The sequence below is a fragment of the Balaenoptera physalus genome, assembly GCF_965194825.1.
Source record: "Balaenoptera physalus genome assembly, chromosome: 3".
In the NCBI taxonomy this organism is placed as follows: domain Eukaryota; kingdom Metazoa; phylum Chordata; class Mammalia; order Artiodactyla; family Balaenopteridae; genus Balaenoptera; species Balaenoptera physalus.
Window position 1 is genome coordinate 4454505 of NC_138890.1, and position 14524 is coordinate 4469028.

General features: G+C 60.1%; 3 protein-coding genes across 9 annotated transcripts in view; all 3 read right to left on the reverse strand.

Annotated features, from left to right (window-relative positions):
• Positions 1-2154: 2154 nt before the first annotated feature.
• PRR22 (proline rich 22) lies at positions 2155-4055 on the reverse strand. Its single transcript, XM_082455199.1, has 3 exons — positions 3789-4055; positions 3635-3697; positions 2155-3196 (listed from the first exon to the last, which is right to left on the reverse strand). Exons 1-3 carry the CDS (start codon positions 3916-3918, stop codon positions 2196-2198), a joined length of 1194 nt encoding a protein of 397 aa, XP_082311325.1. The 5' UTR covers positions 3919-4055; the 3' UTR covers positions 2155-2195.
• On the reverse strand, positions 3793-10440 carry DUS3L (dihydrouridine synthase 3 like). 5 transcript variants are annotated; one of them, XR_014261846.1, is made up of 13 exons: positions 9660-10430; positions 8338-8626; positions 7569-8081; positions 7153-7194; positions 6845-6997; positions 6507-6623; positions 6261-6326; positions 6070-6180; positions 5713-5809; positions 5478-5553; positions 4749-5141; positions 4480-4609; positions 3793-3912 (listed from the first exon to the last, which is right to left on the reverse strand). XR_014261846.1 is itself a non-coding variant. In XM_082455180.1 (13 exons), exons 1-13 carry the CDS (start codon positions 9755-9757, stop codon positions 4537-4539), a joined length of 1953 nt encoding a protein of 650 aa, XP_082311306.1. In that variant the 5' UTR covers positions 9758-10418; the 3' UTR covers positions 4452-4536. The 5 variants fall into 5 exon arrangements, 3 of the variants coding, with proteins under 3 accessions (XP_082311306.1, XP_082311305.1, XP_082311307.1); XM_082455180.1 differs by lacking the exon at positions 3793-3912 and having other exon boundaries at positions 4452-4609; positions 4749-4877; positions 4953-5141; positions 9660-10418; XM_082455179.1 differs by lacking the exon at positions 3793-3912 and having other exon boundaries at positions 4452-4609; positions 9660-10429.
• Positions 10441-11097: 657 nt separating this feature from the next.
• Positions 11098-14524, reverse strand: part of NDUFA11 (NADH:ubiquinone oxidoreductase subunit A11) — a 57966-nt gene continuing 54539 nt past the window's right edge. The window contains exons 4-5 of one of the 3 annotated variants that reach the window (XR_014261848.1): positions 13153-13285; positions 11098-11487 (exon numbers count right to left, since the gene is read on the reverse strand). Coding sequence is in view for 1 of the 3 variants with exons in the window: in XM_082455213.1 (XP_082311339.1) it covers positions 13254-13285 (32 nt within the window). In the remaining 2 variants the exon portion in view is untranslated. Of the gene's footprint in view, positions 13286-14524 lie in introns of all 3 variants that reach the window. The other 2 variants (XR_014261849.1, XM_082455213.1) reach the window with 2 other exon arrangements.

Sequence of the window (14524 nt, forward strand, 5' to 3'; positions counted from 1 at the left end):
TACACGTTCATGTACACGTGTGTATGCATGTGTGGGTGATGTGTATATGTCACATAGGAGCACGTGTATAATGTGTACACATACACGTGTGCGCATGTATATATGCATAAGCTCATTGTGCATACATACGTGTAGATAACATGCATGCCCATGCACATGTGTACACGAATATATGCATGTGTACAGATATGTACATGCACATATGAATACACATATAGGCGTGCATACCATGTACACATACGTGTATATGTACGTTTGATCAGTCTACCCATCTGTTCAGAGCTTCCCTCTCCAACACTTCATTCAAACCCCAGGTGGCACGGGACAGCTGTCTCATTCTAGTGAAAATTTTCTCAATAACTTTTCTGATCACTCTTAGGTTAAAAGAACACATCCCACGGTCATTTAAACTGCCTAATACAGGGAATTCCCTGGCGGTCCCATGGTAGGACTCTGTGCTTTCACTCCTGGGGCCTGGGTTCAATCCCTGGTCGGGAACTACGATCCCGCAAGTGGCTCGGCCAACAACAACAAAAAAAATTTGCCCAGTACGGTCTCCACCCAGTCGTTAAAAACCTCCACTCCCACACCCACTGCAGTGGCCAGTCACCTCACCCCCACCTCCGGGGGCTGCCTGGCCCACCTTCCACGCCTCTCTGGAGGGGACGGGTTAGGCTGTCAGGTGACACTCGTTTCACGACCCTCGGCCTGCATTAATCTTAAAGAAAACCAAGCCCATCCTATCGCATCCGCTTTGTTTGCCAGGGCCTTCCCTTCTTGGGGGCACTTCATATTTGTCTGGAAAATACCCTTAGCACGGCTGCAGGCACAGCAGGCTCAGAGGGAAGCAAGGGAAGGGAGCTCCTGGTTCCTCCAGGCCTGCATCCTGTTCACAACACAGACAGGCGATGATCCCGGTACAGCCCAGACTGGCTGGTCACCTCTGTCTCCCTGAGCCCTGGAACCCATAGGCTCAAGGCGTGGTGCCAGCAGCCAAGACCCACTGCCCACACCCAGCCACCTCCTGGATCCTAGTCAAGCCCCCGGGGTTCCCCAGCAGAGACCAGCAGGGAAGGTCCCCGAGACCCAGACCAGGGCCTGGGGCAGGAGGGTCCTTCCTCTGGCAGGGAAGCGGAGCTCCATCTCTCCTTACCTCCTTACGTGTCACTGGGAAACCGACTCACCCCCTTCAGAGTCATCTTGAGTATTTCAGGGGAGGGTGCGGCCAGCAGCTGCCCCGGGCTCTCCAGAAGCGAAAGGCAGACGCGAGCCTGGCCCAGGATACGGGGCGGGGGGGGGGAGGAAAGGCAGACGCGAGCCTGGCCCAGGATACGGGGGGAAGGGAGCTTCGTGGACTGGAAAGGGAGGAGCTGGGGCCGGAGGGAACAGGTGTGAGCACTGAAGCTCCCAAACCGCCCCACCCCGCCCTCTGCCTGCCCCCTGGGAAGCAGAACCCAGGTGTGGCTGGGCCCGATGGGGGGACACAGCACCCAGGGCCTGGCTGGATGCCCATCCTGGGACGGGCACGCCCATCCTGGGACGGGCACGCCCACCCTGGCCTCTGGCCCTCAGCTGGGCTGCAGGTGCACTCTGCACGCCCCATCACGTGCATGCCGGTTTGGGTCACCCGTGTGCCAGGTGGACACCGTCTCCCACATGCCTGCCCTGACCCCACTCTCAGACCTCCACCCAGCACTTGCCTCTGCACCCCAGGCCCCCCAGCTCTCCGCGTGCACATGAGCGGGGGCCTTCCCATTCACCATCGGCGACACCCGCCCCTCCAGCTGGGCTGAGGCCGAGCCCAGCCCGCAGGCCTCTCCCCAGCCCCCACCCCACTTGCTGCTGTGTCTCCAGGCAAGTTCCCGCCCATCTCTGGGCAGACTTGACTTTCCCCATCAAACATGGAGGTGAAATCCCACCTCCCAGCAGCCCCCCATCCCTGCCGGCTGACTTGGATTTTCTGGGGCTAGGAGATGATGAGGGATTGTCCCGAACCCCAAGTCTAGGGCTCCCCAACTCTACTCTGGAAGCCCGGCACCCGAAAGGCGCCAGGGTCCCGAGGGGCCTCACCACGTGGCCCGGGGCCCGCTGGACGACAGGGCGGGCGAGGGGACAGCCCACAGCCCCCGAATGCCACCGACCGGACACTGCGCAAACAGCTCAAATCCGCTTTAATGGGGGGTGGCTCCCAGGTCCTACCTGGGCCTCAAGGGGGTGGCGCTGGTGGGGACCGCAGCCTGCTTGCCCTTGCGGCCCTGCCTCCCCTTCCTGGCAGTCGAGTTGCCGGCCTTCCTCTTGCCAGAGGGCTTGGCGGTGGGGGGCCCCCCCGGGCCGGGCGGCGGCTCCTCGTCCAGCGCCTTGAAGTTGAAAAAGTAGTCCACGTCGGACACGGTATCCAGGATCTCGGGCACGCTGTAGTCGACGGACAGCAGTTCGTCGGGCAGGTGCAGCGAGCGGATGTCGCTGGACGAGTCGTCCCCGCCGCCCCCGGTGTCGGGCAGGGCGGGCCCAGGGGGCTTGCACGGGGCCCCGGCGGTCTCGGCGCCGCTCGGCAGGCAGTCAAAGAGCTTCATCGCGTCCTCGAGCATCACCTTCTTGGGCGGCATGAAGGCCCTGGCCACCTCAGGGGTCCTGGCCTCGCCTGCCCCCAGCGGGGCCGCCTTGGGCTCGGTGGGGTCCGGTGGGTACAGCGGGCCGGGCCCAGCGCCGGGGGGCAGCTCCTTGAAGGGGAAGGTCAAGGGCTCGCCGGGCCCATCCAGCTGGGTCAGGCGGCCCTTGAGAGGGCCATAGGCGCCAGGGGGCAGCGTGATGAGCAGCGGAGGCCGCTTGCTCTCCTTGGGGGACAGCGGGGGCGCCAGGCCTTGCTTGATCAAGGGAGGGGGCAGCTCCGCGAAGGCGGGGGGCCCTCCGTCCCCCACGAAGCCCGGGGCCTCAGCCCCGGGCCCCTCGGGCAGGAAGCAGGGCATGAGGTACCGGGGCCCCACGGGGGGCGGCTGGTAGTGGGTGAACAGTGGAGGCGGCGGGGGCGGCACCGGGGCCTTGAGGCAGTGCTGGGCCTCCAGGAAGTAGGTGCCCGGCGAGGCGGGGCCCCCGGCGGCCAGGTTGTACAGGGACGACTGGCCGAAGTCGGAGGTGGTCCACTCAATTCGGTAGACGCGGGGGTCAAAGAAGCACCCGCAGGGCGCCATCTGGAAACCTGTGGCCAGGGAGGGCGGCCCTGAGAGGGGCAGTTCTGGGACCCACCTGGGGTGGATGGGGTCCAAACCATGGGGCACGTCTGGGGCATGGAGAACACGGACCAACTTTGGGGTCCATCTGGGGAACAGGGACATAGGCTTTGCCTTTGGGGACCTCTCTAGAGGTCAGGGGCCCCAGGCCTTGCTTTGAGGGCCCATCTGGGGGGCCGGGGACACAGGCCTGGCTTTGGGAGACCTGTTTGGGGAACAAGAGACATAGGCTTTGCCTTCAGAGCCTCATCTAGGGGATGAGGGACACAGACCTTGGTCCACGGGTCACTTTGGGGGACAGGGACTAGGGCCTTGCCTTCGGAGGAGGGAGCCATCTAGGGTCAGGGGTAGGAGCAGGATGCCCCTGCCCACACCCCGGTCATCAAGGGTTGGTGCGAGGCCGGTACCTGCTGGAGGAGCTGGAAACACCTCTTTCTCCAGGGCTGGGGGGTGATACATGTTGGAAGAACCTGTGGACAAAAACAGGCAGCTGGGTGGGGTCCTGAGGCTGGCAGGCAGAGCCCTGGTCCCTGCCCCGATGGGTGCCCCCCACCCTCGTACCCACAGTGGGAAGAGGTTCTGTGCAGGCGGGAGCAGGCTGGCTGCCGGGCCCTTCGGTGGCGTCCAGGCTCCGGGGACTGAAGCCTTCTTGGGGAGCGGCGGGTGCGTAGAAGGGTTTGGGGTGCTGCATGGGGAGGCGGGGGCCTGGCTGGGCAGGCCAGGAGGGCAGTAGGTGGGAGCACAAGCGGCCCACCCGGAGAAGAGGCTCAGAGTCCTGCGGAGTTCTGTTTCTCCGGTTACTCCAGGCAACGGATTCCAGGCTGCGGCCCACCCACTGGTCAGGGTTCCGGGTAATGGTGGGGGGGGCGGGGCGGGCAGGGGCAGATGGGGAAACCAAGGCAGCCAGAGATGGGCGTCACAGAGAGCATGGTGGACACTGGGCCCGGTCTGCCGGCTTCCGCCTCTGCCAGCAATGCCTGCCTGACAGCTCCGAGGCCCCTTCCTCCAGGCAGCCCGCCCTGATCCACACCCACACAGGCCAAGGCCCCATCTCATGAGCTCTGGTGGCTTGTCTGTGGTCAAGGCCTTTGGGCACCAGCAGTGGCCAGCATGGGGCTGGTGAATGAGTGAGGAAGGAGGGAACTGTGGGGATGGGGATGGTGGGGGAAAGCTGGGGGGGATGGAGGGTGGGGCATGAGACAGCCTCAGGGTCACAAAAGGGCCTGGGTTTTAAAAGAATAAAGTTTATTGCCTTCTCATTCCTTGGGGAGCCCGCTGGCCGCTCAGACACCCCCGCCCACCCCTGCGGCTACTTGTAGGCGTTGGCCTTGTGCTTGGGCAGGAAGACGAAATTGGGCGGCACGGGTCCCAGCAGCATCTCACTGTGAGGAGGACGGGAGCAGGGTGAGGAGGACGGGAGCAGGGTTAGGCCTGGGGCGGGGCGGCCCCCAGCCCAGCTAGCCCCACACCCACTGGCTCCCCGGTGCCCTATCTCCCAGGGCCTCGGCGGTTCCCAGGTACCTGATGCGGATCCAGTCGGCCGCCTTCTGGCTGGCCATGAGCGTCTCCAGGTAGTCGCGGCCCAGGTAGTAGGGCGGCCGCTCGTTGATCCTCTGCGGAAGCCGCTCCAGCAGGCCCACGGGCACGTACCTGCGGACGGGGGCGCCGGGGAGGGGGTTGGGCCAGGCCTCCCCAAGACACCCCGCCCCACCACCCCGATCCCACCTGCACAGGAAGGAGAGCCACTCAAGGAGGAAGCGGCGCGTCTTCTCCACGCCCTGTGTGTCTGAGCCCCAGTGCTCCAGGCCGTAGTGTGCGAAGTCCCGCAGGATGTCCAGGCGCTCAGACGACGAGATGTCCCAATGCCGCTGCTCCTTGATCTCCGTGAACAGCCACGGCTTGAGCAGGGCGCCGCTGGGGGCGGGCGGTGGTCAGCAGGCCGGTGGCGGAACCCCAGCCCCTAAACCCATGGTCACCAACCTCCTGGCCATGCTCACACAACCTTCAAAGCCCAAGGGTTCCAAGCCCTGAGCCCACAGCTACAGAAATTTCCAGTCTCCCCCGTCCCCATAAGCAGCCACCTCTGACATCTCCCTGCCCGGGGAATAACAGAGCAGGGGGTAGGCAGGCGGGCTGGGGGCACCGGCGTTGGGGACAAACTCAGACGCGCCCTCACCTTCCCCGAGCTGCAGGCTGGGCGCTCGGGCAGCCCCGGCTGCTTCTTTGTATCCCCGCCCCGGGCACACTTACCGGGCGATCATGATCCCAGCGACGCCAGTCTGCATGGCGCGGTTGGCGTCCTCGTACGACAAGATGTCCCCGTTTCCTGAGGGACAGAGACTGGGGCCTCAGGGAGCTGCGTGCAGGCGGGGATGCCGGGGCTTCGGGAGTTCTTGTCAGCCCAGCAGCATTCCCCATTGGGGCAGGAGGGGGCCCAGGTGACGGGTGGGCCCCGGTGCGTGGCCTCTGGTGGCAGGGGACCCACCGAAAAGGGGCATGGGGCTGGCTGCTGTCACGCACTGCTCGATGTACCGCCAGTCGGCCAGCTTGGTGTAGCGCTGCTCCCGCGAGCGGCCGTGCAGCTGGAGGGGAGGCAGCCAGGTAGGGAGGGAGGGAGGGAGGGGCGGGGGGCGGAGAATCAGACAGAGAAAGAGAGAGAGAAAGAGACCCAGAGAGCCCGGGAGAGACAGACTGAGAGAGAGAGAGAGAGAAAGACAGACAGACAGACGGAGACAGAGATGGAGGGAGAGCCAAAAACCAGGAGGGAGGAGCAGGAAGGGAGGAATGGTTAGAAAGGGATGCGCCTCGGGGGTCCCAACACCCGCTGTGCCCCGAGACCCACCGTGACCAGCGCGGCCCCCCAGTCCCGCAGCTCGGGCAGCAGCCGGTGGGCCAGATTCACGCGCTCGTGGACACCCGTGCGGAGCTTCACGGTCAGCGGCACGTCCAGCACCTGTGGGGACGGGTGTGGTTGGTGGGGCGCGGGGTCAGGCCGCGGGGGATGGCGGCGGTGGAGGGTGTCTCGGGCTGTACCTGGTTCATGCCGCGGACGATCTGCTGGAACTTGGCTGAGCGGTTCATGAGGGCGCAGCCCCCGCCCTGGGAGAGACGGGCGGCTCAGGCTTGGGAACGCGAGACCCTGGCTGGGCCCGACACTCCCCTGCTGTCCTCACTGTACAGATGGGGAAAGCGAGGCCCAGAGGCCCACACAGGTTCCCCAGGGACTCCGCCCACCCACATTCTGCCCTTCGTGGGGCGCCAGGGTTGAGCAGCTGGTACCTTCTTGTACACGAGGTCGATGGGGCAGCCGACGTTGATGTCCACGAAATCCACCTCGATGGTGCGGTTCAGCAGCTCGGCACACTTGGTCATGGTGTCGGGGAAGGCGCCCTCAAGCTGTGGCGGGTGGCCAGGCAGTGGGTGAGGGGCCCTCCCTGACTGGCCCTGTGCCAAGGCCAGCAGCTACTGGAGGTGCGTCAGGCTGGCACCTGGCCTGTGGCTGAGGCAGGGGGTCTGGGAGGTGAGCCAGGAGAACCCGGACCTGAACCTGGCTCTGAAACATGGCAGCTGAGAGCCCCTCTTCCCTCGCTCCCGCCCTCCCTCGGGGCTGCACCGACCTGGACACCAAAGACATCCTCGCAGGGGTGGCGTTTGAGCAGGGCCCACTCAGACGTCTGGCCCTGCAGCAGGTTGATGCACACAGCCATCTCCCCGCACGTCACATCCGCCCCAAAGCGCTTACAGACCCGCCGGAAGGGCAGGTTCCCGCACTGGCGACAGCAGGGGACAGATTCACATGTGAGGGCACAGCAGGCAGGGACCCCAGACACCCGCCCAAGCCCCAAGCCCCCAGGGCGGGGAGGCAGTGGGCACTGCTGGGATGACCACGCTGCCAGCTCCCGGCCCACCTCACTGTGGGTCCTACCGTGGTGAGGGGGGCAAGGTACAGTTTGCCACTGATGTCCAGCTGGTGGGAAAGAAAATGCACAATGAACCTCCACACTCCAACCTGGCTTTCAAGGCCTCTCAAGCCTCAAGCATCCCCAGTCTTTGCCCCACACGCTTTGTCCTGCCCCAATTAGCCTGGCTCCTTTTCACCTCCGTGCCTCTGCACAGGCCAACCAATCGCTCCACCAGGAATGTTCTTTTCTCCATGTTCTCCTCCACTAGAGACTTCTACTCAACCGTCAAAACCCCAGTCCCAATGCCCTCTCTTCCAGGAAGCCTTTCCCACTGCCCGCCTCTGCCACAGCCCGGACCCTCCAGAGCTGGGAGTGAGTGTCCAGCTCTATCTGCCCCCAACATTGCTAGTGTCCTCTGCAGGAAGCCCATGACACGTACCCGCTTCTTCTCACAGGGCTGCAACCTGACTACATCCTCATCTGTCAGGGGCCCGCAGGTCCTTAAAGGGCCACTGGGAGGGGCAACGGTGCCCGGCCCCTGGGGGGCCTGCTGGGCGTCACAGTTGTCCTGCCCTGGGGCACCCTCAGCCTCCATGACCTCGGGGACAGTGGCTTCGGGAGTGGGGCCTGGCAGCTGGCCCTTGCTCAGCTGGCGCAGTGCCTGCTCTGCACGCTTGAAGTGGATCTTGCGCTTTCGCAGTTGCTGCTGCAGGACCTTGTCCAGGCCATTGCGGACGGGCGGGGCCTGGACCAACCCCTCCTTCACCAGATTCTGGCCCTCGGGCCCCAGATGGGCCCCGGCAAAGCGGCAAGTCACACCATAAGGGCACCTGCCGAAGGTCTCAAAGAGCACACAGTGGGGGCCCAGGTCAGCTGGCTTGGTCTCCAGGTAGCGGCCCACGTCGTGCAGGAAGCGGCAGCGGTCGCCATAGAAACACTTAGCGGCAGATTCCTGCAGGGAAACAGGGAGGCAATGAGGGAGGACAGGGAGCTGCTGAGGCAGCCAGGCAGCCTGGGTTTGAACCTCAACTCTCTCCCCTCCTGACTGTGTCCGCAGACAAGTCAGTAACCTCACCAAGCCTCAGTTTCTTCACCTGGAAGACGGGAACAATAACGATACTTACATCATAACGTCATGAAGATTGAGCGGGGGGTAGAGAGGCTCACACTCAAGGCCTCTGGGACTTTCTGGTGACAGTGACACTCACCTGGACCAGGGAGGGGCAGAGCCTGTTCTTGTCATAGTGGGTGGGCTTCACATGGGGCCGGCACTTGTTCTGACCCCGGGCCCTCTTCTGAGCCTGTGGCTGCTCCCGAGGCTCAACAGCCTCCTCTGTCTGCCTGTCCTCCGTCTGCCCATCCTCCAGCCGGATCCGCTTGGCCTCAGGCTCAGCCAGGTCATTGCCAGCAGGGTCTCCAGCCTCGGTTTCCTGGCTGGGCTTCTCCTGCCCTTTGGCTTCCAGGAATTCGTGGAAGTGCTCCTTGGTGGTTAGGTATCTGCCAGCAGAGGGGCAGGGGAAAGGAGGGCTTGTGGAAGAAGTTCCTCCCCTGAGCTCAGATTCAATGAACGCTGGGGAAAGGGACTGAGAACACTTGTCCCTGCTTACATGCTTCTACTGATGGGGTGCTCACTACTTAGAACTAGCCAGTTGCCAGCCTAGGAGCACCTCAAGGCCACAGGGAGGACCTATTTTGTTTATTTTCTTTATTATTTTTTGGCTGCGCCGGGTCTTAGTTTCTGCACGCGTGGTCTTCATTGTGGCGCGCAGGCTTCTCTCTAGTTGTGGCCTGCGGGTTTTCTCTTTCTCTAGTTGTGTCGCGCGGACTCCAGGGCGCATGGGCTCTGCAGTTTGCAGCACACGAGCTCAGTGGTTGTGGCGCGCAGGCTTAGTTGCCCCCCAGCAAGTGGGATCTTAGTTCCTCCAACAGGGATGGAGCCCGCGTCCCCTACATCGGAAGGCGGATTCTTTACCACTGGACCACCAGGGAAATCCCAGGGAGGACGTATTTTGTTCCTGGGTCCCCAGTGCTCAGACTGATGAAGTACAGGTGTGAGGTGTGAACGTCCCCGGCTATGTTAGGCTAAAGGAAACTACATGTTCCCGCGTGCCTTACAACGGGTCCAGAGCCGCCACATTTCCTAGCATGCCCTTCAGCCCTACAAGCCCCAGCATGCCCCCTGGCACTCACTTCAGACACAATTCCCTGCCTGTAACTGCGGCTGGCCTGAGGTGCACTTGCGCTGTTACCGCCATAAGCTGGGACTACACTCCCCAGCACGCACTGCGGCCTCCGCCTCAAACCCCGCCCACCCCAGCATGGACCGCGGTGTCTTTCGCACATGTGACAGTCCCCAACGTGCGCGACCCCGGGTGCTCGCTGACCCTGCGAGCGGAGGAAGGGCCCAAACAGAAGAGCCTGCGAGCTTCCCGCGCTGGGCCGCTGCCCCAGCTCCCGGCATGCGCCTATCGGGCCGCGCTACGGGTACCGGGAAGGCCCCGTGAACTGCTCCCCCGACCCAGCGACTCACTGAAGTTTAATGGACGCTACTCCCCGTTCCGGCTCGATGGCTCCTGGGTCGCCACCACCACCACTCTCTGCTGGGGCTTCCACCGCTCCCTCCGCCATCGGCCCCCCTCACGCCCGCTTTGGAGTGTTGCGGCAAGGCCTTCCGGGTCACGCGTGTGTCTTCCCCGGTCTACTGGTGAAATGCGCATGCCCGGGTCGCTCCAAGTGACGCCATTGTATGCGCGTCGACGCAGTTGGGCGGAGCCTAACAGGGGGTGGGGCCTCGGGTCCCGTATATACCTCTGAGCCCTTTGCGGGAACCGGAAATGTTCAATAACCCACTTGGGGCTCTGAACCTGGCTTCCCGGCGGCCACAATCGGCCCACAGAAGTGTTTTGATTTCCTGCTGGGGTTTTTAATTGTTTAAATACTACTACTTTTATTTAGGGCATTCATTCAACAAATAACTCGTCGAGTGCCTGTGTGCTAGATGCTGTCCTAGATGCCAGGGATACAGTAGTGAATAAAACAGACTAAAAAATCCTTGTCTTTAAAAGCTGAGATAGGAGTGGTGAAGACAATGAACATAATACATAAGTAAGGTATACTGTATGTCGGACAGTAATGAAGCAGGGAAGGGGAAGTGGGAAAGCCATTTTTGGTGGTTGCAGTTCTTAATAGAATGGTCAGGCAAAGCTTCTTCACTGAGAAGGTAACAATTTGAGTATTTTCGAAAGAAGTGAAGGAGAGAAATAGGGATATCGGAGGAAAAAGTGTTCCACTTTGAGGGAACAGCCAGTGCAAAGGCCCTGAGGCAGGACCGTGCCTGGTGTGTTGGAGAAACAGTGAGCCCTGTGTGGTTGCTGCTGAGTGAGGGAGGGGGAAAGAGGGAGGAGGTGAGGGCAGGGAGGTGAAGGGGGTAGGTCTTGCAGGGCCTTGTGGGCCTTTGGGAGAACTTGGGATTTTACCCCGAGGGAAGTGGGAGGGCAAACAGCCAAGGACGGCAGAATCTAGTCCTCATTTTCCACAGTCCCCACCATGCCCTGTTGCACCCTCCTAAAGCTCCCTGTTGCTGAAAGAGCCTTGATGCAGTACAGGGACCTCAGGGCTCTGGACTCAGCCTGCCAGTTTCGAATCCCAGAACTTCCACTTACCATCTGGGAACGTTGTCCTTTCTTTTTTTTTTTTTTTTTTAATATTTATTTACTTATTTTTGGCTGCGCCGGGTCTTAGTTGCCACATGAGGGATCTTCGTTGCGGCATGCCGGATCTTTTAGTTGTGGCATGGACTTCTTAGTTGTGGCATGCAGACTTCTTAGTTGCAGCATGTATGAGGGATCTAGTTCCCTGACCAGGGATCGAACCTGGGCCCCCTGCATTGGGAGCTCGGAGTCTGGACCACCAGGGAAGTCCCAGAACATTGTCCTTTTTAAAATTTTATTTATTTATTTATTTTAAAAATTTATTTATTTTTGGCTGCGTTGGGTCTTCTTTGCTGCGTGCGGGCTTTCTCTAGTTGTGGCGAGCGGGAGCTACCCTTCCTTGCGGTGCACAGGCTTCTCATTGCGGTGGCTTCTCTTGTTGCGGAGCACGGGCTTTAGGCACATGGGCTTCAGTAGTTGTGGCACGTGGGCTCAGTAGTTGTGGCTCGAGGGTGCTACAGCGCAGGCTCAGTAGTTGTGGCGCACGGGCTTAGTTGCTCCGCGGCATGTGGGATCTTCCCGGACCAGGCATCAAACCCATGTCTCCTGCATTGGCAGGCAGATTCCTAACCACTGCTCCACCAGGAAAGTCCAGAACCTTGTCCTTTAACTTCTCTGTGCCTCAGTCTCCTCATCAGAAAAATGGGGCTGATAGAAATATCTCTTTTAGAAAGTAAGGATTCAATAAATAACAATCAACAAATGTTAATGACTACTGTTGTTACTGTTACTTTATTACTTTTTTTAAAAATTTTTTTCTTTTTTTTTCTTTATTACTATTATTTGCCTTGAATTACATGAACACAGTGCAGAATGGGAATAACCAATCCCTTAGCTCCCCCCTGCATTTCACTGCTAAACTTGACAGAGCTTTCCCTGAGCAGGAAGTGAGGCAGGGACTGTGTTCCTTGAGTGACAGATGGAGAAACTGAGGCCTGAGGAGGGAAGGGATTTGCCTGAGCCCACAACAGGCTCAGCACCAGCTTTTCTGAGACCTGGGAGAAAATGGAATGGGGGTGGGGAGCAGCTTGTCTTCCATCTCTGGCCTCGGCCGCCCTCTATAGGACAATCTGGGAATAAAACAGTGGAGTCGGGGACTCTGGAAGCAACCACAGCGGTCCTTGGGAGACTCAGCCCCCCTTACCCACCTCCAGAGATGAGAGCTCGCTTCTTCCTGAGGTGCCCGTCCCATTGCCTCCTGAGGATCTACCATCGTCTCCCTGACATCATCCCACGGGCACCCAGACCACTCTGGGGAGACAGTTGTTCAGGTGGGGAAACCGAGGCCCACAGAGAGCAACCTCAGGAATGAGCCTCCCCTCTGAACCTCAGCCTCCAAGGAGAGCCCTCCTAGGGCTCCCTGGCTCTGCCCTGTGATGACCTGCCTTCTCTGTGTAAGGCAATCCTGGAACGCTTCCTGTGGGGAGGGGGAGAAAGGGAGACTGTGGACTGGCCGTTAATAACTACGGTATTAATATAAGTGACACACTATTAATTGCTTGCTTTTTTTTTGGCTGCACTGCGCGGCTTGCGGAATCTTAGTTTCCCAACCAGGGATTGAACCTGAGGCCCTAGCAGTGAAAGTGCCAAGTCCTGACCACTGGACTGCCAGGGAATTCCTGTTAATTGTTATTATTTATTATGTTATTATAATGGTGTAATATTAATCATTTACCAGTAGCTAGACAATTTTTGAGCACTTACTGTATGCCAGGCTCTGTTCTAAGGTCTTTTCATGTATTAACTCTGTTATTCCTCTCTCTGATCTTACGTGGAGGGAACAGGTATTCATCCCAACGCTACCTGAATCCACGGGCTGCAGAGGTCCCTGGCCCAGGGGCTGCCCCACCGCCTAGCCAGAGACCTGGGCATCAGCCTCCCCGCCTGTCTCTCTCCCAACAGCCTGTCAGTCCCCATGTCCTCCCTGCTTTCTCTCCAGGGTCTCTCTCTAGTCTATCCCCTCTCCCACCGACACCCCTTCCAGGCCTCAATCTCCCATCCTGCCCCCAACAGTCCAGCCTCCCACAGCTCTTTCTAAAACACAGATCTGACCATGGCCCTCCCCGGCTCCCAATCCTTCCATGGCTCCCTACTGCCCCAGCCCTGTACCACAGCCCCAAGTTTCCTGCATAATCCAGCCCCTGCTGCCTTCCCCAGCTTCATCCCTCTTCACCTCCTCCCTCCCTAAACTCAAGCACCAAGTTCATTCCAGACCTCCCATGAGCCAGTCTTACCTCCCAGCCTTTGCACATGCTGTTCCCTCTCCCAGGAACACTATTCCCTGCACCCAGTCACCTTGCTTATTCCACTCACCGTTCTGTTCTCAACTTCTCCTTCTCTGGAAAAGGGATGCGTTGAGGATCTTCCCCATTAAACTATGAGCCCAGGGCTGGTGGGAGTCAGGTCTGCTCCAGTCACTCTGTGTTGCCACCATGCAGCACCAGGCCTGGCACACAGCAGGTGCTCAGTGAACACTTGCTGAGTGAATGCATCTTGTCACAGCTAGGGAAACTGAGGCATGGGGGCAGGACCTGCTGGGTGGGGGGTCCCACCTTCACTGAGGATTTGGCAGGAAGCTGAGGACTTCCCAGGTGTCAGCCTGGAGAGCGTGGGGACAATGAGAAAGATGTTCCCCGCCAACTCTGAACCAGGCGTGAGTCGTACCAATGCCTGACCTTGGCTGATCTGAGGAAGCAGGAGGGAGGCAGGTCGCGCTGGGGCCCCGAGCAGGTGGAGAGACTGAGGCACCCAGGAGGGGGTGGGGCAGAGCCTTGGGAAGGTACCACTGGCACTCAGCCCAGTCACTGGGGCTCCCCTGCCTCTGTCCCTTTCTTTTATTCTTCCTGTCTCTGTCTCAGTTTTTTTGGGTCTCTTTCTGTATTTCCTTCTCTCTGTGTGTCTATCTCATATCTTTCTCTGCATTTCTCTTTCCCCAGTGTATTGTCTCTCTCCATCTTTCTCTCTGCATCTGTCTCCATTTCTCTGCTGCCCCCACCCCAGGCATCTCCCCCCTCTGTCTCTCTCACCCTCCATGTCTCTGTCTCCCCTGCCCTCTCTCTGTCCCTCTCAACCAGGCCAGATAGGGGAGGAAGCACAGGGCAGGTGCAGCCTGGGCTCTTTGCCCGTTGCCGCCAGGGCCGCCCCGGATTTGTGGCTGCGCCTCCTTTATCTGGGGCTGCAGCTGCCCCTTATCTTCTGGCTTCAGGACACGAGACCAGGATTAGGGCAGCCCGGGCCAAGGACGAGAGAAGGCAGGGCCAGGCTGGCGGGTGGCTAGAGCCAGGGTGCTGGGATGTATGTGGCGCCTGTGAGCCTCAGGGGCTGGGGCTGCCATACGCATGAGTGTGTGCGTGTGTACTATGTGTGTCCGTGTGAGTGTGTGTGATGGTGTATACGCATTTGCAGAGTATGATTGACTTTGGGGGACATCTGTGTGCGTAATTGTGTGTCTGCGTGTCGATGTGCGTATTTAAGAGTCTGTGAGCGTGTGTCTGTGTGTCTATTGTATGTGTGTGCGTGGATACACACATAGTGTCCACACGTTTGTGGCTTCTGTGGGGGGGGTGGTGTCTGTAAGCTCACATAAGGTCTTCAGCCCGGGCCGCACCTCTCAGGTGTCCCCCAACCCCAAGGCCCACCCCACCCACCTCCCCTCCCCTCTGCCCCCAGGCCTGATGGCTTTCCC